At 46.7% G+C, this 27,723-nt stretch overlaps 1 protein-coding gene across 1 annotated transcript; it reads right to left on the minus strand.

Moving 5' to 3' along the window:
- Window positions 1-1,417: 1,417 nt before the first annotated feature.
- On the minus strand, window positions 1,418-26,175 carry Slc6a20 (solute carrier family 6 member 20). The gene is made up of 11 exons (XM_051173369.1): window positions 25,896-26,175; window positions 19,272-19,412; window positions 16,095-16,186; window positions 13,818-14,045; window positions 11,077-11,187; window positions 9,628-9,869; window positions 8,976-9,138; window positions 4,986-5,190; window positions 3,862-4,021; window positions 2,284-2,449; window positions 1,418-1,567 (listed from the first exon to the last, which is right to left on the minus strand). Exons 1-11 carry the CDS (start codon window positions 26,143-26,145, stop codon window positions 1,418-1,420), a joined length of 1,908 nt encoding a protein of 635 aa, XP_051029326.1. The 5' UTR covers window positions 26,146-26,175.
- Between the last annotated feature and the right edge of the window lie 1,548 nt (window positions 26,176-27,723).

Here is a 27,723-nt window from a genome sequence, read left to right on the forward strand (position 1 = left end):
TAGGCCTTTCAGAGGTTTGAAAAGTGGCTGCTAGAGAGGGTATATACTGTACAGCAGCATCACGTTTTCTAGCCAGTGCAGTCTTCCTCATTGAACATCACATGATTTTCCTGTGGAATTCATTTTGGACAAGGCACTAGGGCTTGTGATTTGCAACTCCAAGGCCAATCTGTTTAATTCTCAATTGAGAGTTGAACTAGTGCACATGCTTGCTCGAAGAATTCCAGCTGGATGCAGGCAGCACAAGTAACTAAAAGGTTTAATTCCTTCAGGCATTTTCATTTATCACCTCCTTATGGGTCATGCCAGTAAGGAGGACAGTGTGCAATTTGGTCTCCTGAGAAGACTAAGTTAAATTGAAGGTTACAAAGTGCCAGTCTTCTAAGACTTATAGAATGACTCAGTTATTACCTTCAAGACTTACTGTGAAAGCTGGAAAGAAGTCTGCACATGACCCTCAGGCCTGGCGCACTGAGAAATAGTTATCATATTTTGAGGGTTATAACTTAGTATTCAGAAATGTACAGTACATTAGAACAGTACTGCATGATCTCAGTTTGTTTTTGTTAAGAGTAAAATCAGATGTAGTTATTTTAAAACAAATCTTGGTATGGTTTTATTGTGTAATATATTGCACTCTAGGTTTTCATCCTATACTTCTGTTTCATATTTTTTATCTATAATTCATTACTTTCCCCCTCCTCTACCAGCAAAGAGCAAGAATCAAGTCACATATAAAGGGATATCCATAGACTAAATAAATGGATTTATCAGTACCTTCAAGCTGCTGAAAGAAACCTGCTGGTTAAGAATACCAAATCCAAAGTTATACTTCAGTGATGAAGAAAAACACTTTCCTAGACGAGAAAAAGCAGAAGGAAACAGAGAAAGGTCATGTACGGTAGCCCATGCCTATAATCCAGGCACTGGCCGGGGGGAAGTGTGGGAGACTCGTTCCTCCCCACCCATTCACGCTTCACTAAGGATAAGTACTGCTATAAGAAGTGTATGCTTGGCCTGGAGACACATGGCCTTTTGTGATAGCCTGGGGAGGCTGTGTCTGGAGGATCATAGATTTTAAGATGCACAGGTGCAGACCCAACCTGGGATGCATAGAGGTAACTTTGTAATCCAGAATCCCAGTTCTGTAATGGTGGTGTGTAAAGTAAACATTTGATATCTCTGGAACGAACGCTAATGGTCAAAATGATGAAAAATTATATCTACTCTGAGTTGAGTATGTAATACCAAAGTATTTATGGCCAAGGTTAGATTTCTGCCAACCTATGATAACAGAGAATTAAATTGTCTTTGCAGATTCAGGAATCAGAACGTTCTTTTGGCTTTGAAAAGCAACTGAGGAGCTTCTACTGTAGGAAGTGGCTGTGAAACCATAGGTCTACGACAGGTCCACTTCTCAGGCCGTAGGAAACTTTGCTCTGCTCGTGCAGTGGCGTGTGACAAAAGTCACCAGGGCTACCAGAGGGATACACATGGTAGAGGAGGCTACCAGAATCCCAATGACAGCTAGCGCATGTGTGGGGTAATCCTTGGTCACCACGTGGCCCTGTAAGACACAGGAGAAACCTTGACTAGTCACTCCGGCCTCCATTCCAAAAAGAAAGAAAGGATAAGAGTTGGTGTTTAGCAAACATGAAATAATTTCCCCCACAGACTCAGATGCCTACCTTCTCTGGCTGTGTAGTCTTACTTTGAAAGGTTCTAGCGACTTTAGGAAGCAGCTAGCTGAGGAAGGGCATAAGCATTATTGGGGCTGTTGAGGCTGAGGCCCACTGTCTGTGGCCATCGGGGAGTGAAGAAAACCTCTACCTCACACTCTTGTTGCCGTGATACTCTGCCCAAGCCAATAAAGTGGCACCTCTGAAACTATGACCCCAAGTCTATTCCCCTCCGAATGGTTGGCAGAAGTTTGGTCAGTGTTATAGTAAAAGTAACGAGGCAGGGATGGGCCTGTGTACCAGCATTTGATGTCACAGCAAGCCTGCACCGAAGCCACTGCCAGCGAGCATGGACCATTTCAACATGTAAAGCTCCTGTGAAGGAAGAGCCAGCACCGTAGCAGGGGAAAGGTCCACTGCGATGCCTCGTGGTTAAAAACTCACAGCCCAGGTCAGCTGTGCTAGATTGAGCATCTGTGAAATACTCGATGAAGTTCCCATGCTGTCACATGGAGCCTTCTCACAGCACAGCAAGAGTCCCCTGTGTTCTGAGTGACTGTGTGGGCTCTGCCTTATTCCCCGGCCCTGCAAGAACATCAGGTACCTGAGTGGCATCCCAGGCTTGGTACTGCAGTGTCCCTGTGAGGATGTAGTCACTCAGGTAGAAGACAAAGAGGCTGACGATGAGCACTGGACTCACAAACGCCCACATGGCCTTCCAGTACCAGTTGAGGGTGCAGCCAGTCATGGCCTGAAGGTCACTTTCAAATCTGTTGGGACCACAGAGAGGTTTATTCGTGCTCTGGAGGGAGGGATCCAGTTTGCATACCCTCTGCCCTTGGGAAGATGCTGTTCTGGTTACTGATGTTTGAATGTGACCCCAACCCATCTGATCCTCTGTGGGGGAGCAGTTGAGGTAAGGGAAAAGGGCTGAGGCTGCCTGAGGAAGGATGACCAATGAAGAACGGGTCATGAGACATCTCCCCGGTGTTGGCCTTCAGAGGTCCCAGGTGTGGACCAGAGGCTAGTTCCCAGAGGTGGGGGAGGGGGTGCCAGAACACAGAACACAGGGCTAGGGTGAGATTCCCTCTGCCCACCCACTCTGTCCCTCAGTGATGGTTCCGAGTATTCTCCACCGCCTCCTAGAGATGGTCTCAGAACAGTCACTCTGTGCTTGGCACAGAGACCAAGAAGATCGGAGCAAGAATTGGGGGCCTGGGCTCTGGGAATCCAGTTGAAGAGAGGGTGGAGGGTCTATATGAGCAAGGGTAGGTCAGATCATAATGGGGAAACCCACAGTGCCTAAGCTTATGCGCATGCAGGGACTCTGGACGGACAGTTAGGGAGCCGGCATGGAACCAACGTAGGCCCTCTGCATCTGGATGACACTTGTGTGGGGGCCCTAGCAGTGGGACCAGGACCTGTCCCTGATGCATGAGCTGGCTCTTTGGAACATGTTCCCTGTGGTGGGATGCCTCGTTCAGCCTCGATGGGGTGTGGAGCTTGTTCCTGCCTCAACTCCATATGCCTTGCTGTTGGTTCCCACAGAGAGGCTGGACTCTTTCTGAATGGAGGCTGAGGAGGAGTGGATGGGGGAGGGGTACTAAACGGGAGGGGAAACTGGTCAGTCTGTAAAATTTCAAAGAATGAAAAGGAAAAAAAGAGAGAGAGAGAAACCACTGAGAGCCTGGGGTTTGGAAGGGCTCTTCCTTCCCGCCTTGCAGGAGTAAGAAAAGCAAGGTCCTACCTAGATTAAGTGTTCTTGGCAGGTCCTCAGAACACCAAGGAAATATCAATTTATACTTTGTCCCAGACCTTGGCAGGTACCCAATGGAGGCAGTCCTGCAACCCTCATTCATTGGCCTCAGTGTGAAAGCTGCTCCCCACCACATTCTGGCCTCACATCTGACTGCTGCACAGGGAACTGGATTTGACCAGGGTTCTTGGAAACCCTAATGCTGGTGGATGTCCAGAGTATCTATGCCTGGAGGCTGAGTCCTTGAGCAGATAAGACATAGAAGAGAGGACGTGGAAATAAGTGGTTGGATACAGGCAAACGGAGGAAGCAAGAGGTCACTGAAATCTGAGAGCCAAGCATCTAGAAGGAATGTACCTATGGTTTTCTTAATATAACACTACAGCTTCTCTGCCCCCTGTAGAACAGGATCTGGGGTCTCCTTACCTCTTTAGCCCATACACGTAGCACACAGCTATGGTCTCCACCAGCACGATGAGCAGCAGGGACAGCGTGGCCGCATAGTCATTGAAGATGTCAAACCAGTAGTTCCCAGCCTCCATGGTGAACACCATGCCGATGGCACAGCTGATGAGGCACACCAGACCTACGGCACAAGACTACTGTTGATCTGTCTCTTATATTCCCACAGGAGCCACAGTTCCCGAGGTGTGCTTGGGAGGGTAGGTTTACCCACATGAACTGTAGGAACTGCTCTTCAGGGAATGTCAGTTCAGGGGAAAAAGCAGTTGGGGGCATTGCCTATATCTGGGCTGCAGAGCCCCAGTCTCAGGGAGGATGCCAAGTGCTGAGTAAAGAGGTGGGTGGTGAGGACATGAAGACTAGTTGGAGCCTTGTTTTACCCATCCTGGATATGGAGTTACGGAATTATCAGAGGTGGTAAGTGGCTGGCAACTGAGTCCTCGTGACCCCTGCTTGGGTAGAATGGTAGTGAAGTTAAGTAGACACAGGAAAAGCTAGTTCCTTTGCTAACTGCCTAGCAGTTGAAATGCATGGAGAAAGTGGGTATGTGACCTTACAGTGTTGTGTCGGACAGGATCAGGGACAGACAACTGCTGCTAACAGCGGCATAGTGCACCTCACTGACAGGTTTTGAGTGCCAACAGCAGGCTCAGATTATCCTTTCCAGCGACTTTCAGAACACAGGCTAAAACTAGTAGCATTAGAAATCAGAACAAGGTGATCTGGTTGTGTGCTCATTTCCTGGGAGCTCCTTCTGCTGTGGGAACAGGTCATATGCTCGCCTTAGGAAATGGACATTTATCCTTTGATTAAGACAAAAATCTATGTAGGTTCTCAAAGCCTGGAGACCGTTGAGTGCAGGCTGGGTAGACGTCACCTTTTCCCAAGGGTAGGCTGACTGCGTTTCCCTGGGATGTGTTGAGTTCTTAGCCTAGCTCTGGAGCTGAGTATCACCCTGTAGCAGGAGCACAGCTACACCCCTGCAGCCCTTCTGGAGTTGTCTGAGAAGCACATGGCCCTAATTAGACCCGATTGTCTTGCATTTCGCCCCCCACCCATGCCCCGCCTCCACTGCCTGGTGTCCCGACCTGAAATGGCCTCCTTGGGCAGGTAGCTGGAGATGACCTTGCTGTCCGTCAGAGGGGTGAGGATGGCCGTTCCTGTCCCTACCATGCTCCCCATACCCAGCGTCAGCAGCATGAGGAAGTAGAGAACTGACCACAGCTGGGACACATCCATGTTTTTAATGGCCTCAGTGTAGACGATGAAGGCCAGGCCCGTGCCCTGGACAGCCTGCGGGTGACAAAATGATACTAGTTACCAGTCTTTTTAATATGGTAAATGTTGGGACTTTGAAGCTGGCCAGTGTTTCCTTCAGCCCAGGTCCCAAAGCTCACCCGGACTGATTAGAACATACATAAAATGTGATGAACCTTTCTGTCGGTACAGAGCCCTGCATTCTTCTTCCTGCCCAAGCTTACATTTTAGATAAAAATAATGCAAAAATCAAAATAATTTTTGGATCTTTGTTTCCAGGACTGAGGAAATGTGGTAGGCATCCACATGCCTGTGTTGATGACCTGCTGTGGAAGCTGAGCCTACTGTTTTGTTTTTTAATTACTTTATCTTTTATGTATGAGCACTCTGCATGCATACCTGCATGCCAGAAGAGGGCATCAGATTATATTATAGATAGTTGTGAGCCACCATGCGGCTGCTGGGAATTGAACTCGGAACCTCTGAGCCATCTCTCCAGGCCCAAGCCTTGTAGTCAAATCCCTTTCGACACCAGTAAGGAGTTCCTGATGGGTGAGTTTAGCTAACCGCAGGACTGCTAGAAATTAAGCCACAGGAAGGTAAAGTCTCCATGAGAAAGAATGACAAGCATCTAGAACATCACTCTTCAAGGATGGCATATGTTTGTCAGATTCAGAAGTGCTATGATGGTTTTCCCGTTGGTTTTGAAGTTCTAAGACAGGTATCTCCTCCGTGAAACAGTTCTGGCTGTCCTGGATCTCACTAGGTAGATCAGGCTGGCCTCCAACTCAGAGATAAACCTGCCTCTCCCTCCCAAGTGCCCGGATTAAAGGCATGGGCCACCACTGGACAGTTCTATACTCAAAGTGACTGCATACAGACCAGGTCTTTATGGGGGTCACTAAAGTACAGTGAGGCTTAAAGGGTGGCATCCTAGTCTGCTAAGACGACAGACAGTGATATCACTGATCCTGGAAGCAAACAAATCAGTATGAGAATAAGTATCTGTTGGTGTAGCCACCCAGTCTCTGATGTTTTGCTATGGTAACCTGATTGACTAATATACAGATCCGCTTAATGGCATACCAATGGTGCTGATTACAAGTTTTAAATAATAAAATAGATTAAAAGCTGATTATGTGTGTTATTCTTACTACTATTGCGGAGTTTTTGAAAGGGAGGTGTAACACGAAAAATAAAAACCTAAAGTTTATACACTGCCCACTCATCTAGGGGCAGTGCAAGACTCTGTAGGTCCATCTGTGGCTGCAGGTTTGTTACTAACCTCGACTCTTAGTTATTAGCTGGTCTTGCTGCCTTAAGAGTTTGCAGGTGTGTCAAGGACTGTTAATTAGACCGAGCTGTTTTCTCACATTTGTATGGCCAACTTGTAGCTGTTCCTGGGCAGATAGTTAACTATCACAGCAACTAGGTGGAATCTTGTTAGGAAAAGCAAATCTATTTACACTTGCAATTTAGTTATAATTAGCTTCATTAGATGCAAGAATACATAAAAGAACTATAATGTGTTACCTGTGTCCCTCAAGGACTTTGGAAGTGACAGCCTACCTGATGTCACTCAGATCCCTACCCCTTTTATCTGTGGGTCTCATGCCCACCCATAAGCTTTCTTATTCATCTTAGTGTTCCTCATTCTAACTACCCCAGTATGAATATGTTTTGTTTGCTCTGTTTTACGCAAACTCCTGCATGAGTTACTTTTCTTATCAGTGTGAACAAGATCACCACCAAAACAACTGAAGGGAGGAAGATATACTTTGCCTCCCAGATTAGAAGGGTTCACAGTCCCTGGTTGCTTGGGCCCAACTCTCTTGGGCAGGACATGTTTTTGGAGCATTTGCTCTGTTTCCTGTCATCAAATGAGACGGAAGAAATACAGAATGGAAGAGAATGGGCCCAGGGTCTCATATTTGAAGGTGCCCCATAAGGAGTATGGTTTTTCTCCTGCCGCCTAGTCCTGTCCCTCCCCCGGGCCAGCCCTAATTAACACACAGAGAATCTGTATTTGACTTGTTTCTTATCAGCTAGCCCTGTCTTAAGTATTAACCCATTTCTATGTATTTCCATGTGGTCTTACCAGCCAGAGGCAGCTGGCGGTTCTGCCTTCTCCTGACTCTCCATCTTGCCTCCTCCTATCTACTTCCTCTTTCCTCCTTCTCTACTAGTCCCTCCTATCTTCCTTTCCTATTGGCCAACAGTGCATGATTCAGTAACCAATTTGAGAAACATATTTACAGAATTGCATCTCCCATCATCTCCTCTTTTCTGTCTAAATAAAAAGAAGGGTTTTAACCTTAAAGAGCAAAATATATACCACAACAGTTTTCAAATAAGAATCACAGTTAACAATATGTAGTCCTTTAACATTTAGCAAGATTAAAAGAAAATGTTCTATAATCTTTCCTAGATTAGTGAGTCTAAAGTCCTATATGTAACTTATCATTAAGCCTAACTAAGGAAATCTATAACCAGGACTACCTGTATTCAACTACTGCGGCCCCGGCCCCCCTGCCCCCCGGCTCCCTTTTAATCTCTCTGAGTGGCCTCATTTGGAACTCCTCCTGTCTCAACCAACTGCAGGATCATGGGAATACAATTCAATGAGGGCCATGAATGGACATCGACACACAAACACACACCCACACACATACACAGGTATGTACGTGCACACAGGCGTGAATGCACGCGCGTGCGCACACACACACACACCTCCAAATGACAGGTTTGTAGCTTTTATTTGTGCTGTGATTCTGACTGTGTATGTTACCTTATCCTTTGCCTTTTCCATATTTTGAAAATTTCAAAAAGAGGCAGGGAAATGAAAAGAATTCCTGTAGGACCTGGGAGAGAGCAGGAGTCCAGTGTCTGTCACTGCTGCAGGGGAAACAATCCAGTTCCCAGTCTTCATGGACTGCCGCCACACCAGTGGAGACAGTGTAGCAATGGCTGAGAGAAATCTCAATGGCTACCTGTCCAGAGGTTCACACCACACGTGGTTACGCCTCCTGGGGAAAAGTGGTTCAGGACCCTGCAGGTGATTGCCCAACTGACAGTCTGGAATGGGTGGTACGTGTTTGTTGTGCTATGATAGCTTTAATGCTTTTGATCATGGGTGCTTTGGCCTGTAGCTCACTGTTAATTCACAGAAGGCCAGAAAACACTTATAGTTTCAGGCACAGAAAGAGATACAGACCAGCCCTCAGCTACAAATCCCACGGCGCCAGTGGAGACTTCAGGTGTCAGCCCAAGGCCTAATAAATTAACATACCTAAAGCTATAGGAATTTGCCCACAAGATGACCCTGCCTAATTAGCCCGCCCACAGTAAAGCTGGTGTGGGATTTACCACTGAGTTTTTAGGACCCAATCAATAAAACAGTACAAGAGTTCTTCTCAATGCTGTTAAAAGTTTACTGACCAGAGACAATGATTATTCTCTTAACTCAGTAAATCGAATCCCTGGTAAGTTGACCACAAGCAGGCAAAAATAAACATGAGATGTATTTATGATCTCATGCTCCAAAATAATTGCTGACATTTCTGTAGTATGTCTGTAAATTTTAAACTGTGGCCAAAGATCTGTTCCTTGAACTTTCTGCATAAAAACCCAATGCTCTGATGTAAAAATCGCAGCAGTTAGAAACCTCCTTGAGTGTGTTTGTGTCTGTCTGTCAAGGCGAAGCCACTCCTGATCTGTTCATCCCAGTCTTGGTCTCCCCGCAGACCCGTCGCCCACTGAAAGGTCTGCGGCAGACCGTGTGGAGAGAGAGAGGCAATGCCCACCCTTTCCAGGCCTCTCACCGTGTTCAGCTCTGACTCCAAGCTGCAGTTGCTAATGTGTGGGAACACTTCACTGTACTTGCTTGGGTAGGTGGAGGCCAGGTAGTTCTTCACCTCCTCCAGGTTGATGGCTGTCAGGAAGCCATCTTCTAGGTCAAAAGAATTTGTCAGCAGCAGAATCACCCTGCAGAGCAGAACATCGTCTTGACATTTACCACTAAAAGGCAATTCTGATAATCTGGATGAGTAGAGGAACTCTGGATTAAGCAGAGCTGAGGACAAGAACCCTGACCCTACAGTGAGGCTGTTGAAGATCTGTGCCAATGATACCTGATGAACTGTATAGGGTGGCAGAAATTTACATTGTGCTTAAATATGCCTTGTGCCGCTGAGTAACCCATTAACCTTAGAGTCGCTTAAATTTAAATTCTTATCAATATACAAGTTATTTGAACATACATTAATTTCAGTCCTACTTTAGAGATGGCTACTCATGTAAGTGGCCTCCCTACTGGACATATTAGCATCGGCCAAAGACCTCAATACTGGTGTCTTTAGTCTACTCCTTGACCTCTGGGAACCCAGTCCTTCCCAGTCTCCCTTCCAGCTCGGAGCTTTGGAGCCTTGCCTTCCCACTTGGGGTCCAAGGTTCTGAGGGACAGCTTAGACTCACTTGTTTAAGCAGTTTTCATAGTTGAACGTGGCCTTGAAGCCATAGATGGAGAAGGTCACGATGCTGGAAAATATGGCAGTGGTACTGTTGATGATGGACACAATGATGGCATGCTTCTGGCAGTTGTTGGAGGGGTCATTGTAGCTAGCAAAGGCAATCAGGCCACCACACCCCAAGCCCAGTGAGAAGAAGATCTGCGTGGCTGCATTGATCCAGGCCTTGGGGTTGGCTAGTTCCTCAATCTAGAAGGCCAATATGGATAGGGCTGAGCAACCCCAGGTTCCAAGACTCCCCCTCCCAGGAGAAGTAGGCCCAGAGAGGGGGGCAACTACCTCTCTACTTCTCCAGCTGTCCAGACCTGGCCTAGGCGCAGTATATTTCTGCAGGTGGACTGTACCACTAAACCTCATTGAAGTTACCCAAGTTTCCCAAGGACATGTAAGAGCACTGCTAAACATCGTCCAAGCACTATTAATGAATGTTTAATTCACTGTTAATATTAGTGTGAAGCTTTTTATCACAGGTGCTTCTTAATTGTTTACTATTTGCTTAAATAAACTAATATTGTAAGAGCCAGGAATGAGCCAGGCATTGGTAGCGCACACCTTTAATCCTAACATTTGGGAGGCAGAGGCAGGCGGATCTCCGAGTTTGAGGCCAGCCTGGTCTACAAGAACAAGTTCCAGGACAGGCTCCAAAGCAATAGAGAAACCCCATCTTGAAAATCCGAGAGAGAGAGAGAGAGAGAGAGAGAGAGAGAGAGAGAGAGCGCCAGGAGTGACTTAATCCCTGAATTTAAAGATACTAGGCCATTCCCAGACGTCTTAAAGACAGCAAAGGCTATGAAGAGCTGAAGGCTACAAAATGCCTGTTGCTGGATAAATTCCAACAAACAAACACCTCACAAAACTAGAGGCAGTGGGTTTAAGACGCCCCAGTCCCGAGAGCTGTCACACTAAGGGAGTCATGGAAGGGCTCTCTAGACATCTATCTCCAGGCACACAATTTGCTAAATGAATAATGTGTCCTGTTTCCCATTGAAGAACTTCGGCCTGGAGTGAGAAGGATAAGGAAGGGATCATTGCAACCCGGATGGTAAGGAAAATGGGTACACATGAGGGAAATGACTGGAGTGGCATCTGTGGTCATCAGCTCAGCAGAGTGGGAGAGAGCTGAAGCAGGAAGGGCAGAAGGGAGGAACTGGTATCAGTCATTAGGGATAGTGAGAGTATAGGAGGGAATGAACAGTGCACAGAGAATCACCTATCTGAGGACGGGTCCATGTCCATAAGGCATGCACAGCCCTTGGCCCAGCCTTGAGCTCACACCATCCTCTTTGTTACTTACAGCTTTTTCTTCCTTGTACATGATTGCCCCACCCCCACCCCAGCCCAGCCAACCAAAAGGGAACAAAGTGGGTAGCAGCACCCTCAGGACTTCTTCCCATACCTTGGGAGTGAACAGGTATACCAGGCCATTGGTGGCTCCGTGGAGTGTGAGACCCCGAATCAGGTAGATGATGAGCACAAAGTAGGGCATCGATGCAGTGAAATAGACCACCTGTGGGAACCCACGAGTGGAGTCAGCCTCAGCTTCTAAGAAATAGCTTTGCCAACAGCCGTGCAAAAAGTCCACTCAAAACTATCAGTTTATCTTCATTGAAATGGATACAATGTTTGTACACAGTGTTTAATTTAAAATATGTGAAATTGACTCAATAATATAAGTGCTGTGGGATCTTAAAAATTGAGAGTAAAAGAAAACCCCATTCAAGGGAAGATCTTTATGGAGCCTGATGCTGCCCCATTCAGAAGAGCACATATGACTTGGAAACAGAGCACACGGAACCTGCTCACATCAACCCAGAAGATGGCACAATCTTTGGGTCAAATGTCTTAGGAGTTTGCCCACAGCTGGTAACATCTGGAAAAAGCACTAAAATTCTTTTACAGGGTCTGAAGGTTTTCGAGATAAAAATGTGGTCATTTCTAATCAATTCTAATATAAAAGTAAATAAGGCCAGGAGGCTACGAAGAGGGGTTCTTATATATGACTGCTTGATTGCCACTGTCACCAAGCATACAGAAACAAAAAGACCACCGGAACTTGTCAAGAAGGTCCGCCTAAAACTGTGTTCAGTCTGGGACTGAGGCGTTCCTTGTTGTCAGTCCTTGTGCTCAAAGACATCTCAAAACATCTTGCATAGTCCTCGCTATATTTGCCTTTAAAATTTCTCCCTGGGCATCTGCTAATATATCCTGTCTACTATGGCGTCCATTTCTCCGTGGCTGTCTGTAAATACTGTAGTTTATTATGGCACCATTCTAGGTCATGGTGCATCACGGAAGAAAGCCGGATGATGAAGACCATGGGAGGCCAGATCCCAGATCTGCTCCAGGGTAGCCAAGAGAATGCCTCAGAGTGGCAGGGGGCTTAGGAAAGATTCTTTTCTGAGGGTTGCTAGACTTTTCTGTCTTAGGAGAAAGACATGCTTCCTGCTGGTAAGCTAAGAAAAAAGGCTGGTTAACGTCTCCTTACTCAAACTCTTTTTCTTGACAATCTCTCTTTACATACATGTATCTCTCTCCTGCTGTTACATAGTTTCATATTTAGTTACCTCTCTTTTCACATGGCTACACATCTCCCTTTGACATACATCTCTCTTCTACATCTCTTTTCTATACAGCTTCATCTTCCCTGCCCCCCACCAGTTACACCTCCCCACAGCCACAGCTAAGCAGCAGCTCTTACACAGCTCTCTCTTACGCACACTCACACACATTTCTACATCATTCGTTCATTCTTTACTCACTCTCACTCACTCTCTCACACTTCTCTCCCCCACAGCAACTTTCTCCCGGAGATCCCTACACAGCTTCCTCCTCTACGCTGTCACTGCCCCTATCTCTCTGGGCATCTTCCATGCTGCCCTCTGCTGCCTCTGCTGCTCTTCTTATGGCCAAACTCTGAACAATTATAAGTAACATTTTCAGGGGACAAACTCTGAACAATTATAAGTAACATTTTCAGGGCCCTACCCATTCTCAAAACACAAGATAAGTCACATTGTTTCTCTTAGGCTGGGACTGTCACAATGGCCAGCCAGTGAGCAACCATGACCTTGCACATAGCTCTAAGTTGGTGAGGGTTTCCCAGACAGTAAACAATTGGCTGAGCCTTGAGGATGGGGAGTACCACCAGACTAAAGTTCCTTCAAGCTCTGTCCTTGAATAAGTAAAACAACAACTAGGAAAACGACCTCATGTATTTGTCTCTAGAGCAACCAGGTGTTTGTCTCCAGGGGCAACCAGCCTGCTTTCAATCTCCTCTTATGTAAAAAAGAAAAAAGGCTGTCTTTGGACAGACTCCTTTGTCAGTTTGAGTAATGTAAAATATCCTTGTTTTATGTCTATTTATCGGAATTATTCAGCTTAAACATCATCTTCCTGACTATCCACAGCTATATGTGTGCCCAATAAGTGTAAAGCATACCACCAAAGGGCTGTGGAAAGAACCCCACAGCTGTTCCTATTAGGGAGCACTTGAGAAAACGACAGGAACAACCAGTTGTTCTGCCGAAAACCTCACAGCTTTGCCAAGTGGGGGCTCCCCAAGAAGTCAACTTGTGAGACACTAGTCACTGCTGTACATTCCCATGGCCTTTTGCAGTCAGGACAAGAAGGCAAGAAGGAATTTGAAGCAGAAGTTAATAAATACTTTCGCTGTTTTGTTCACAGGATCATGCTTAGCTACCTTTCTTCTACCGTGTGGGACCTCCTACACAGAGAATAGTACCACAGTGGGCTGGCCCCCTTAAATCAACTCATAAGGCAACCATCAGCTTATTGACATAACGTTATATAAATTAGAGATTTTGGACACTAGCATGTTTATAAAGTAATGATAAAATAATCAAGTGAATAAACTTGATTCAAAATGAACATAATAATAATGAAGGCAATCCTCTACAGACTTGCCCATAGGCCAATCTGCTCTTGGCCACCTCTTAACTATGACTCCCTTCTTAGGTGAGGTGAGTCTGGGCTATGTCAAGTTGACAGTTAAAGCTAACTATGGCAGGCACTTTCCTCTCCATGGCCGTCTGTGAATATTTGCAGAGCTCACTATGGCACCCCTCTGTCCATGTTCAAATCCACCCAGGCACAGTGGTATCATGCTCCCCGGCCTACCTTGCCAGTTGACTCAGTACCCCGCTGTATACACAGATAGACAATGAGCCAGGCCAGGGTGAGGCACAGTGCTGGCTCCCACTGCACTCCTCCATCCCCCTGGATGGATGGTGAGATGTTGAGTGTTTTCCTGTACCAGAAGTACTGCGTCGACGAAGCCTTTTCACACTCCTCATCATAGCCTGTGCGGTTACCATTCAGTGGGCAGACAGACCACGGCAGGGGATCCTTTGGAATGAAGTGAGAATCAACAGAGAGTCAAGGGGAAGGCCGAGGGCTTGGTGGGATGATGGGATATAGCCTTGGCAGAGAGGTCTTGGAAGAGAAGGAAGCTGGTCACCCAAGGGCAAATGGCTGCAGCCTTGAGGCTGACAAGGACTTGGGTCTTCAGGAAATATAGACGGCATGGAACATAACTGGATTGGTTTGAATGTTAAGGATTCCCCCAAAGATCCACACCTAGAGGCTGTGTTCCCTTGGGTGGGAAGATACTGTGGAATTTTAGGAGTGTGCTTTCCAAGTAGCTAAGGGGAAACCTGTCATTTACTTTCTATTCTGGTGTCATTGTGGATGTGTCCTCTTATATGTATTTAGGATATGACGTTCTGCTAAACTTCACCTTTACTAGAGGCTGAGTTGTGAATTAACAAATCTTTCCTCTTTGTGCCTAGGATGTTTTGATCCAGTAGAGCTGACTAATAAGATTTGTTTCTTATTGCTGAATATGGTCTTTGAGGATTACTGCATTCTTTTATGGGTCTAGAAGATTCTGCTACTACTGTCTAGATAGTGACCACACCAACTACAAGACAACACTGACCTAGCATCACTACAGCAACAAAATCAGGAGCTTAAACTCCAAGCCCTTGCACCACTGATGGATTGGTCAGAACCTGTTAATGATGGGAGCTGGAGAAATGGCTCAGCAGTTAAGAACACTGGCTGTCTTCTAGATGACCTAGGTTCAGTTCCTAGCACCCACATAATACGAATAACCATTTGTAACTCCAGTTCTAGGAGATCTGAAGCCCATTTTCTGACCTCTACAGGCACTGTACTAATGTATACACAGATAAACATGCAGAAAACACACCCACAGGCAAAAAAAAAATTGTTTTTGGTTTTTGATACAGTGTTTCTCTGTGTAGCTTTGGGACCTCTCCTGGAGCTACCTCTGTACACCAGGGTGGCCTGGAATTCACAGAAATCTGAATGCCTCTGCCTCCGAGTGCTGGGATTAAAGACATGTACCACCAACATCCAGCCAGACCCCCCCCAAAAAAAAATAACAAAAAACAAAAACAGAGTTGGCAATGACTCATGAATTTTCCTTTCTCCCTTCAACTTAGAACAAGTCAGAGAAAGCAACAGTTAAATGAGCTCACTTCCCACTTCCCCAAGCCAACTCATCATTAGGACACCCTTAAGAGTTTAGACAGATGTTTCATGCCATGGGTGTGGAAACAAGAAACAGGTGAAGTCCAGTGTCTTGAAGCTATTGCGGCCCTTGAGCCAGGGACGCTGGCACTAGTGACTTCCTTTGAGCAGTAAGTAGCAGCATCTCAGCTTGGCAGTTAAGACTCCTTGAACCCTGTAGGGTGGAGACAGTGAAACCCTCTTCTGCTTTCAGTGGTTGCAACTGGGTTCTTTGACACTTAAAAACAAATTAAATGATGTCTGTCAATGATCGTGACCCAAGGCCAACTGCTCAGAGAGATACTAAAGGGGACTGAGGGGAAGACATATAAACCTGATCAGAGCTGTGGGTGGTGTAAGAGGAAGCCTGCTCTAAGACAAGCACCTTGTTGCCCAGGTCTGGGTCCTATGAGGTCAGATTTATGAGAAAAAAAAAAGTTCCACTAATAGAAACAGTCTGGGCACCCTCTTGGCTTCATGGCCACATTCCACAGGACACAGCTCAGTGGGCCAGTGGCATTATCCAGTGGGCCAAGGCTACTCTACATAACACCAGGAGCCAGATCTGCACTCTAGGGAACTTATCCCATGAGACCCTGGCTCCCAGCAGGCCTCGATAGTGGATGTGACAGCCATCTTGCAGGTTCCCACAGACTACCAACTGTCCTCATCTCCTTTGTTTTAGAGCAGTTTCTCTCCCCTGAGTGTGGAACATCAAAAGCAGAAGTCCAGTGAATGTTCGGGTGTATGCCTCCCTCTCAGGCTCCCTCCAGTTATAATCCACAATCGTCTGCATTCCTCCCGGAGGGGAGGCCAGCCCCCTCTCCTCATTGTTGCTGGCTTCACTAGGCCTCTGCTCACCTGGAAGGAATTGAAGAGGTACCAGAGAGACCACGTGTTGATGACATTGTAATACACAGAGATCAAGAAGGAGACCACCAAGCTCGCAATGCCTGAATGGAATAAGAAGGTCATGCTGAGAACCAGGTGTGGTAGCCCAACCTATAAGCACCCCTAGGACCCCTAGACATGATTGGACCGCCCAGGACAGGAATACTTCCCCTCCATGTTTTTTTCTAACCATGACTTCATGTTTGTGACCCATTTCTGAGGGTTCTCCCCCCCCAACCTCTCATACATGTTTTAATATCTGAGTGCTAGGTCCCGGGATCCATGCTTGGCGTGTGTCTTAGTCAGTGTTCTATTGCTGCAAAGACATCCTGACCACAGCAACTCTTATAAAAGCAGGCATTTTAATAGTGCCCTGCTTACAGTTTCAGAGGTTTAGTCCATTATTGTCATAGAAAGAAGCAGGGTGGCACACACAAAAAGACGGACAGACACACAGACAGACAGACATGGTAGCTGAGCATTCTACTCTGGACCTGGAGGCAGCAGGAAGAGAGAGACACTGAGACAGGCTTAGGCTTCTGAAACTCCAAAGACCACCACCCCCAGTAACACACTTCTTCCAACAAGGCCACACCTTCTGATTCTTTCAAATAGTGCCCCTCCCTATGGCCCGATGGCTCCCTGTGGGGGCCATTTTCATTCAAACAGCCACATGTGTCTGACATTTCCATTTCACAGAAAAGTAAGGGGAAGACCACCCATCGGAACCAGGACATAAACCTCCTGAGAAATACATCACCCATGTGCCTGGTAGGATACTTATTCCCTTTAGACCAGGTCACTTGGGCCACACTGGCCACTCTGTTATCGGGGAGGGATGGAGGCTGGCAGAGGCATGAAGTGTGCAGGAGAGTCCCACTGCAGGGGGAGAGTGTAGCACCAAGTTGCTCTGGGGTGGTGTGACGTTGGCCTTTAGGAGCACTGTACCCAGGGACCGGTGGCCACGTCAGAGGAGCAGCAGGTGACACTTGAATTCAGGAGCTCAGCACCCAGAGTGCGAGGTACTGATGGGTGAAGCCCAGACAGGCAAGGCCCTGATGGCTTCGGCTGCAGAATGTCTCTAGCTGCCGTGCCTTTGCGTGCATTTCTCAGGTATGTGGCATGGTGTGGGATTATCTCATGGAAATATCCAGTTCTACTGGGCATTTTTGGTTGTGAGCCTAGCCTTTAACAGCTGAGCCATTCCTCCTGCACTCTACTGGGAGTAATAATCCTCTACTCTGGATTATTATGAAGATGATTTCCTCTTAATTTGTACCTTGTAATTGAAGCAATGATTTTATACAACAAACAGTGTTAGCTTAAACAGAATTGAAGATTAAGTGTTTTTTTTTAAACAAATATAGTAAGGGATTATGATAGATGCTTAGGAGGAAATTTAATATAGGTAAAGGTGGATATAGTGTTGTATCTTCCCCTGATAAAGCAGGGGCTACAGAGGGTGGGACAATAAGGACAAGGAAGGGTCCTGCAGCTAGGACTTAGGATTCCTCTTGAGGAGCCATATTGACTGTGGCTTAGGTCAATGGTTAACGAACACAATAGAGTCCCATAAGCTAGGCTAGCTCAACTTCTTTTAATCTTAATGTTGGGAGATGTGTTCATGGGTTTTGGTGTGCATCATAGCTAAAACAAAGCTTTAAGTCATGGCTTAAGGTTAGGATAAAGTATCTTTGTTAGTGACCTGGAGAATAATTTAAAGTTTAGAAAGGCACACTTTTGATAGTTGAATGAGGGACTCACTGAGGCCAGGAACAAAAGTGATGGCAGCCTAGCTATTACTGATTCACATACCTTTCTTGCTAGGAAGGATTGGTGATCAAAGGTGATGATTAATTCCTTATATCCATTTCTACCCTCAGCTTCCTGATATAGAAAACTGTTGGTGAATGCGTATGCACCCTGAGGACTGCAAAATGCAGCCTGCCAGTAAAAGAACTGTCTGAGAAAAATATCTTGCTTGCTTACACTCTTTTAAATCTAAAGCTGCTTGGACATGAATATATGTACATAAAATGTTTAATCATGTAAGGGATATGGAAAACGTGTTAGTTTTTACTTGTATTCACTGAAATCATTCACTTAAAGAATAGAATGTAACCACACTAAGTTTTATATTGCTTGAGAGATTCTGCTGGGGTATACAAGCTGTAAGGGGAAAAACACTAAGGCCACAGAAGGGATACATTTGAATAGAGGTAAGAAAGGAAATAAGGGACAGAGAGATTATAGGGACACCCTGAAGGTGTATGTGTGTGTTTCCCTTTTCCCCTGGCCCCAGAGTGTTAAACTTTGCTCCACTAGCCAGCCCTAGAGAACTGTTTTACCACCTCAGATAGGAAAGTCAAATTGAGTGGTTGGTCTGCCCATTCTGTAGCTCCTCTTCTGAAGGCTAGTCCCCACATCAGCTCTCAGGTCTGTTGTTAAGCTGAAGACCTTAGTCATGGTCGTAGTATAGTGGTATCGCCACCACCACAGGGAGACCTGGCCCTTAGGGATTCCGGTACGTTCTTTCCCATTATACAGAGCTGACCCTTCCTCGCTCCTGAACAATTGCTCTCCTTTCTGGGTTGGGGAGGCACCCACCATTGATGGGCCTGGATCCCGGGCTTTTACAGAGGAGGGGAACCATGTCTTGGAGATACCAGAGGATAGCAAATGGAGGTCACTTTGAAAAGCTATGATGGGACGCAAAGCCACCTAGTATGCATAGGCGCCTCGGCTTTCAAACTCTGGGAACATTTGTGATGCGCCAATGCCCCTAAGTGGTGCGGTGAAGATGAAATGACCTCACACGCGTGCATGCCATGTTCAGCACCAGAAACACATTAAGCAGGGGTGGACTTTGTGTATATCCCCAGAGGGCAGGTAGTTGGGACCAAATGAATGCTATGTCCAGCCAGTCAGAGACTCTCAAGCTGAGCTCCAGAGTGGAGATGCCCCAAGGTGGGAGTTTCCCTGGGGTGTGGTGGAGTGGGGTCCCATGTGAGGGTCAGAATCTAGGGCCCTCTCTGCCAAAGCTCCATGGTAGCCCTCTTGGGGGGTCGGTTCACCCAGTCATGCACACCGGCGATGCCCAGAAACCCACACGTCTCTGTCAGAGGAACCGAGAAGGGCCCCACATACCGACACCACTGAGGTAGGGGCTGATGGTCCTCCAGGCACCGATGCTGCCTTGCCGCATGCGCTGCCCCACAGCCAGCTCCAGGTACAAGAGCGGCATCCCCTCTACGATGAGCATGACGATGTAGGGGACCAGGAAACTCCCTGTGGGAGGCCAGAGCGGAGCATCAGGTCAGTGAGGAGAGATGAGATTCACGTCTCAGCAACCGTGCTTCCGTCACCCGCCTTTCCCCAACCAGCCTCTTCCGGCAGCCCTTCTACCCCCAGACCTTTCCGCTCAGGATCTATTCTTTCTGCCGTGGTTTCTTCTACCCCCTTGTCCATCCCGGAGTCACCCTCTCACCAACTGTCTTCTGCTCATCCTACCAATCCAGCTTTTCATCTGTTCACCCACCACGCCTCTCCTGCCAATGATTTATCTGTTCACATGTCCATGGATGACATACACCCATCTCAGTTTTTTTAAAATCTTTAAATACTTCCATCCTGGCCGGGAAACTGCCCCTGGCCCCGGCTCCTTGGGCATCATTCTCCACGGCTGTGCTGGCCCAGCTTCTGCCAGTAAAAGCTTCTACCCTCTTTTTAAAAAACGTGTTGGGGAGGTTGGGACGTCAGAGGGACAACTCCAGGAAGTTGGTTTTCTCCTTCTACCTGTGAGTGGGTTTTGGAGACTGAACTCAGGACACCAGGCTTGTGCGGTATCTTTATCTACTGGGTCATCGCATTAATCTCTATCTTCTCACTCAGCGCTTAAGGCTAGACCACCAGGTTACTAAATACTTTGAACTTCACTCCCAAGTGCTCCTGTCTGTCTTCCTACAGCTCCAGTGGCTTCTGTGCGATAAGGTGTCTGAAACAGGCATTTTCTAAGCTCTGGTCACACCTGGTCTATAGGTGGAGTAGAAAAGTCAGCCAACTTGCTTCCTGCCCAGGAGGCTTCACCTAGGATGACGCATTTTGGATGCTTTATAGTTGCCTGGACCATAGAATGTTCATCCCGGCCCAATATTTTCAGAGTGCTTAGTAGCTTATCAAATACGTGGGTGGGTAAACTAGTTGGACCCCTCAGTACACAAAGATTCATACCACATCCTCCTTTCAAAGAGATCTCTGTATGCCTGTTTTGAACAAGCACTTTCAGTGTAAAATTTCATTTTGGTACCAGTGACTTAAAAAGAAAAACCTTCAAATCCATAGATTCCTAAGGATCGGTCTGTGAATGGAGCTGTAAACATCCTGCCAGTGCTAGACGAAAGTACAGAGGTAGTCAGGAATATAAGGCTGCCCACCAAGTCTGTGGCATGGAGGCATGACCCAAGACTACTTTAGAATTTTCTCCTATTCACCCCATCTCATGGCTCCTTGGCTGGGACCTGGGAAACTGCCACAGGAAAAGGGCATACAAAAGCAAAAAGTCTGATGAGCAGTAGCAGGGATTGAGGGAGGCTTGTAGAGGGAACCGGCTCCTTGGCATTAAGGAAAACAAGCATAGGCATACACAAACCCTAATAGTCATAAAATACCTCCATGGTACACAGGGGCAGCCTGTGTAGCAGGGGTGTTGATGGTCATCTATGGGACCAAGCACTGAGCTTCCATGAAGACCCAACTGCAAAGGAAGGGAAAGTAACAGCTTTCACCCTTCAGATTGGATGGGGCCCTGAGACCAGCCGTCTTCTTGACTTGTGGGTTTTATAGGCCCCCCCCCCCCCGCGACCTCCCCTTTTCCCCTCTGGTCCTGTTTTGATGCCTGCCCTCATACCTTCCTGGCATTCCTCCCCACAATATTTTCTGTGAACAGGAATCTACCATTTTAGGAAGCCAGCTGTGACTTCATTTGTCTACCTGTGTTGCTCTAACACTCCAGCAGGACTCCCCCAGCCCCTCTCAGAGTCTGACGGGGAAGGGGGGTATGATGGCTCTGGTTGCTTCCTGTTGAGATGGGCAGAGTCTGGGCTTCAAGGGAGACTCTTGCAAGGCAGGCTTAGGGCCCCTCCACAGGGCTGCAGCCCCAGAGTTTCAGGAACATCCCGAGATCTTCCACTGACTGGGTCCATTCGGAGCTCCAGTCCCACCTTTCAAGAGACCTTATATTATTCCCATTGGTATGGCTAAACTTGATTGTCAAATTGATTACCTATGGAATCACCTAAAGCCCAAAGAACTGGGCCTAGCTGTGGGGACTTTTCCTGATTGGATCATTTGAGGAGGGAAGACCCACACTAAGTCAAGGTCACACCTTGTGGAAGTTTACATAAAAGGATATGGAAGGAGGAAGCTTGGTGCCAAGTTCTGATGAGGAGGCATTCCTTTGCTGCCATTAAGAACCTACTTCTGGCTCTAACAGATTCAAACACATAGCCTTGTGGACTGAACAACTACAGGCTTTTGGCTTTTTTTTTTTTCTTCTTCTTCTTCTTCTTGTTAGGAAATAGCCATTGCTAGAGTATCTGATTACACAAGACAGTCTTCATACAGTACATAGTGATCTACCATGAGTACTCTTTTGGTCTTTAATCACCATAAGTGCAATGGCTGAATTCCACCTCCAGAGCCAGTTTTTTTAGTGTGTTCAAACAGCACATGACAACTTACACAAAAGGCATTGCCCCCCTGTAAAACAGAAACCAGAGGCTTATGCTGGACAGATGTTCTGTTGGATCCAGCGACACCTGGCTGAACCCACAGTACCTGTTTTCCTTAAAACCAGTAGAGAACTATCCAGGTGAGTGTCATTGGGTCATGCAATGGGAACAGAGATTGAAAAGGGGTTCCTTTTAGAGACTGAAATTTTACAAAGCCATGGGTGAGTGGCAGTGAGGCCCCATAATAAAGGAGGAAGTTATCTGCCTTTCTGATGAGCTACCTGAGACCCTCTCCACCCTCTCCACCCACAATCACTTTGCATGTGCCTGCAAATGGAGGCAGATAACCTGGAAAACTCAATAGCTTCTGCTTTTCTTTAGCATCTGCCAAGAAGGCGGCTCTGTGAACATAGGTGGTCAGTGGAGTTCTCCCACAATGCCTGATCCAGCTCACTGAGGAGGCAGCTGAGTAGTTGACTAGAAGAACCTTGGAAATAGTTTGTCTCATTTACAATGAGATGGAAAAAAAAGAAGTCTTGGGTCAGGATTGCCCCTTTTCTGTCCACATTCCTATATCCATGTCGATGGACATCTCCAGCTTGTCAACAATCAGCAGCCAGGGTAGTCCCTGGAAGAGGCTGACCCAGGTCCCTGCCATCTCCCAGTTTTCCTTTTTAGTTTCTCTTACTGCAATATTGCTACCTTGTGCTTGGCCACAGGGAGTCAGGCTCAAGTCCTCTAAAGCTCCATTTGTACAAAAGACATTTAATGCCACCATTCCTCGAAACACTTGATTTGGCTGGAAGGTAGCAGAATCACAGCCAGGTGGATCTCTGTGAGTTCAAGTCCAGCCTGGTCTACACGACGAGTTTCAGGACAGCCAGAGAAACTTGGTCTCAAAAGAAACCAAACCAAACCAAACCAAAAACCAAACTAAAACCAAACCAAACAAAAGTATTAATGTTCCATGAGTCACTTTCCATGTAAACCACATAAGCTCTGGAAGAGGTGATGGAGCCACATTTACTGAGTTCATTGAGCACATGCTATGTGTGTGCCAGGGGCATCCCTGTTCCATCCTTTCATGCTCGCAAAATCTACAATTATTTCCCATGATCAGTAATTCACACAAGTTCACAGAGCCAGACAGACTGATGCAAAAAAAAAAAAAAAAAAAAAAAAAAAAAAGGAGCTAGATAGATAGGTTCCATCCTGTGAGTCAACTGTCACACATGTTATGCAGTTATAAATAGCCAAGACTCTACTAGGATGAGCCTAGGGGACAATATTCATCATGGAGAGCTTCTAAGAAGTCCAATGTTTAAGGCTCTATCTCCTTTTGGGATACATCAACCCAACAACTCAGAAACTCTCTAACAGTCCATTGAATAAATCTCAGAAAAACAACTAGAATTACCAGCCCGTTATCAGCCTTGGCTGACAAGCAGGGTTACTCACATTTCCATGTGGTCCCCAGATGCGCAGGCCTTAGGGGAGACAACTCCAAGTTATGTAAACTATGTGTCTGTCACTTTGGTTTTCAGATTGGCCAGCAAGGTTTCAGACACGTATTAGGTGTGTTCTGGTCACTGATGTTTGCCGGTTTTCAACAGGATCTGGCTATTTGTACCCATCCTATTCCCCATTGCATCACACTACCTAACCATGAGGCTAAGGATTTGATGCTGCAATAAATTAACACCTTTTACACAGAAAACAATTGCAGCGAAGGTGGATCCTTAATAGGGAGAGGCATAAAGCATTCCAGGTGGGGTATGGGGTTATCTAATTGGTAGGAAAAGTCATCATAGACCCACAAAACATCAAGATAAAAGGGGCAGGTCTCTGAGTTGGAAGCCAGCCAGGTCTACAGATCTAGTTCCAGGACAGCCAAGGGTACACAAAGACACCCCCCCACCATCTCAAAATAAAACAAAAGATAAAAGGATTCACAGCACAAGTGGACATCAGCATTGGCACTCTTGGACACTAGTTAACAATATCTTCCAACCTCTGAAGATCCCCTGATCGTAGCAACCAGGTCAGACTGAGGAGGTATTATCCCAGGTGGAAAAATAGAACTATGCAATACACCCCTGTTAACCTAGGGAACTAAGAGGCTGGAGGGAGAATCTCCAGGTGCTCAGAATACTGCAGTCTGTCTTCAGAGCCCCAGATCTTAACCCCTTCTTGGTCTCCTGACCTCACAACAGTGAATGGCTTCTGATGCACCTAATGCACACCTCTGTGGCTTCTGGGAGCTAAGTGCTCTCGGCACTTTCTTTGACACACACACACACCCAACCGCCCAGTACACCAGGGACATGGGGAGCCTAAGGAAGGGTGTGTGTGTGTGTGTGTGTGTGTGTGTGTGTGTGTGCAGGGGTCATTTGTTCCAGCACCCCAGCAGTAACTATGTGAGTTCTAGGCAAACGGGTGCCAACACCCAACAAAGATTTCCTACATAGAGACTTGCCCTGCTAGCTCATTCACCGGCTCCATTGGAATTTCAGGCAATCCCCACCTCAAATTCAAAAGCAAGCTGGGTGTCTCTTCCTTCCACGCTGGAAAACTTCAGGACTAGCTCAGGTTTGGCTCAGGAAAGAAAAAAGCTGAGCAAATCTTCCCTACCTAAGGCAGCCTACCTCCAGGTGCTTACATTTAGCAATCCTAGCTCAAGAGCCCAGCACGCTCTTGAGCATTCTATAGGTGGGGGGGGGGTAAGACCCTCCCCTCCCACTCTTCCTTCTCCGGAAGATTCTTGGCTCCTTGGAGTCCAAAGTCTCTTGGTTTTGGAGTTGTGGCTTACCCCTCTAGCCTAGTTATCACATGGATAGTCAAATGAGATTAATCACTTTGCACAGACAGACAGAAGCCCTACTTTCCTTACTCCTGGTGGAGGTGGGAGCTGTCTGGGTTTCTCACCATGCTTATCCTGGTTGGAGAGGGTTCCTTCACTAGAGGAGAGAGTGCTGCGACAGTCTGGACACTTCTAAGTCCCCCTCCACAATTTTGAGTCTGGTATATGACCCTACTTAGAGGTCTTCTCCAATTACAGATGGGAGACGCCAAGAAATGTAACTGGTGCAGGGAAAGGGAAAGCAATAGCTTTATCCCTTTGGAATGGGGGTGGGCCTAGTCAGCCATCACTCCCGTGAGTATTTGATAGGGTACTTGGGATCTTCCCTTTTCCCTTATTGGTACTGTTTAGATGTCCCCATCCCGTGCAGGCACACACCACACCACCCCCACCTTCCTACCATTTCTCCTCACAACACCTTCCAGGAACAGGAAACAGTCATCTCAGAGCCTGCTTTGCAGAGGGGGATCCTGCTCTTTAAATACGTTCAGCTTGATGTTGAAGGAGGCCGAGGCCTGTGTGGTTTATTCTTAGAGACACCTGGGAGCAGGAGCCATGTTCCCGGCAGCTGTTTGGAGTTATGCTCTAACACACAAAGGTCATAAGATAGTCTAATTTTAACTCAAAGTACCAAGTAGCAACTACAGCAGGTCTGGTATGGCTCACAGCAACTTGTCACTGTGACAGCCTGCTTGCTCATACCAAGGTGGGAGAGTGGGCACCTTCTCAGCTCTGCCTAGCAACCTTTCCATCACTCCCTCAATCCTCAACGATGTAATCCAAGCAAAAGAGCTCTGCAATCTTTCCGTCATGAAAACAACAATACAACAACATAATATAATGAGCCTTAGTTGGTACCACATTTTACACACACACACACACAAAGGAAGGAAAGGAAGTAGATCACAGCTCCATATGCACAACCCGGAGGTTAAGAACTTAGAGGAGGATCAGAAAGCTTTTTATGACTTCAAGTTAGGCAAAGCTTTTTAGTTTTTAGACAGCACAAAAGCACTGTCCGTGAAAGCAAAGCCCAACCTTCCTTCTTCGCTGGGTTGTGGGCCAGCTCTTAGGAGGTGACATCCAACAGGCCTGGAATTCATGCAGATTCCAGGAAGGTGAGAGTTTGGGATGTTAGGCACTCAGCTACTCAGACACTGCTGCCCCTGCACGTGCACTCACCTCCGCCATACATCTGGCACAGGTAGGGGAAGCGCCACACATTGCCGAGGCCCACAGCATAGGAGATGCAGGTAAGCAAGAACTGCAGGGGGTTGTCCCAGTTTGGTCGCACCTTCTCCACAACCCCAGGCTGGGCATACTCTCTCGGGCCCAGTCTTCCTGGGTGCTGGTCAGGGCATTCAGGGCTGCCCTTGGGCTGCAGCCCCTCATCCTCTGGCAGGGAGACCACATGTGCCGAGGGTGATTCCATCTTCTGAGACAACCCTCAGGGTAGAATGGGCCCACTCCTGTGCTCTATTCTAGGTTCCAGGCCCGTGTGTTTCCTGCCATTCAGCCTTCTTCCCTGTCAGGCCCTGGTGTGAGTCTTCCCTGGTCGGCAGGTGCCTCCCCCGGCCTCAACCTCAGGGGTGGCCAGTTCACACACTCCCATTGACCTTTGACCAAATTCCTTTCTCTGTGTCATGCCTCTCAAACTCCAGGATTTCTGGGCTCCTCAGACTACAACTATTAAGGGTTACTGCAAAATATCTCATGAAGATCCGATTGTGTCTGCCGTATCAAAACATCTCACGAAGATACGATTGTGTCTGCTGATGGTGAACTGGAAACTGCAGAAAAACTCTGATCTATGTGCTTGTCGATTTCTATAGTATAAACGCTCCCACGTCGGCACATCCTGAGCTACCAATAAGTGCAACGGGACACTATTATTTGGGGTTCCCTCCCACTTTGCACGTCCAATGACACAGGTAGCCTCAGGAGCACAACTGACAAGCAATCATAAATCGTGAGTTTTGAGCGTTGTGTCTGATTTAAAATTTACACATCACTCAGACCTCGGTCATAACTGTATTTAAAGATCATCTCAACATAGGGGATGAAACTCAGTTCTCTGGGGTGTCCAGATTCCCAGTGCAGGCAACTCAGTCAGGCTTAGCCCCACCAGAGTATACCCAGAATGCAATTCTGGCTAATGGATGACTGCCTGTGGGCAGGAACTTCACTGTGCCTATCAGAAACACGATCAAGCCATGTCCCCAGAATTCTGGAGGAAGGAGAGAAAGCAGGGATAGCTCTACGCAGGGTTCTATAGTCTTACCCTGCAAACTAAGGTTATACAATGTTCAATCATTTGCTCATCCTGGTGAGGCCACTGCTAATTAATCATAAGAGTTTCTAGTTTCCCTGTAGGAGAGAGTCCAAACTCCTTAGCACTGTTGGCAAGACCTTGAAAGATTTTTTTTGTTTGTTTGTTTGCTTTTTGGGTTTTTTTTTTTTTTGGGTGGTGTTGCAATTCTTTTCCTTTAAAATAAGAAAGATTTGTTTTTATGTGTATATTTTACATATACATGTGTATATATATATATATATATACATAATACATATACATACATACATACATACATACATACTTGGAACTGGGGTTCTGGATGGCTGTGAGCCACCATCTGGGTGCTGTAGACAGGACCCAGGTTCTCTGCAAGAACAGCCAGAGATTATAGCTGTTGAGCCATTGCTCCAGCCTCCCCTTTTGAGATGGGGTTTAGCTAGGTTGATTGTTTAGGTCGGGTCTTTAGTCTCCCTGCTTCAGCCTCTCAAGTTGGTAGGTGACAGGTGCATCCCACCCTCCTGATTCATGTAGCCGAATTATGACTACATTGTTTGAGATTTGATTTGGGGGAATTTCAGTGTGCTGATAAGAATGTATATTCTACAGCTGTTATATGAGTAAGCTTTTAAACATTATAATTGATCTTTTATCATTCTACAGTGATCTTCCTTTCTCTTTTTACAGTAACAAATCAAAGTAAATCTATGTCCCCATGGA

The sequence above is a fragment of the Phodopus roborovskii genome, unplaced genomic scaffold, assembly GCF_943737965.1.
Source record: "Phodopus roborovskii unplaced genomic scaffold, PHOROB, whole genome shotgun sequence".
In the NCBI taxonomy this organism is placed as follows: Eukaryota; Metazoa; Chordata; class Mammalia; order Rodentia; family Cricetidae; genus Phodopus; species Phodopus roborovskii.

Excerpts from the sequence above, each read along its gene's own strand:
- Slc6a20 (XM_051173369.1), bottom strand. The coding sequence starts at position 26,145 with ATGGAATCACCCTCGGCACATGTGGTCTCCCTGCCAGAGGATGAGGGG. Across the intron at positions 11,188-13,817 it reads GTACTGAGTCAACTGGCAAG|GTGGTCTATTTCACTGCATC; the intron begins GTAGGCCGGGGA and ends GGGTTCCCACAG. Across the intron at positions 9,139-9,627 it reads TATGAAAACTGCTTAAACAA|GGTGATTCTGCTGCTGACAA; the intron begins GTGAGTCTAAGC and ends TCTGCTCTGCAG.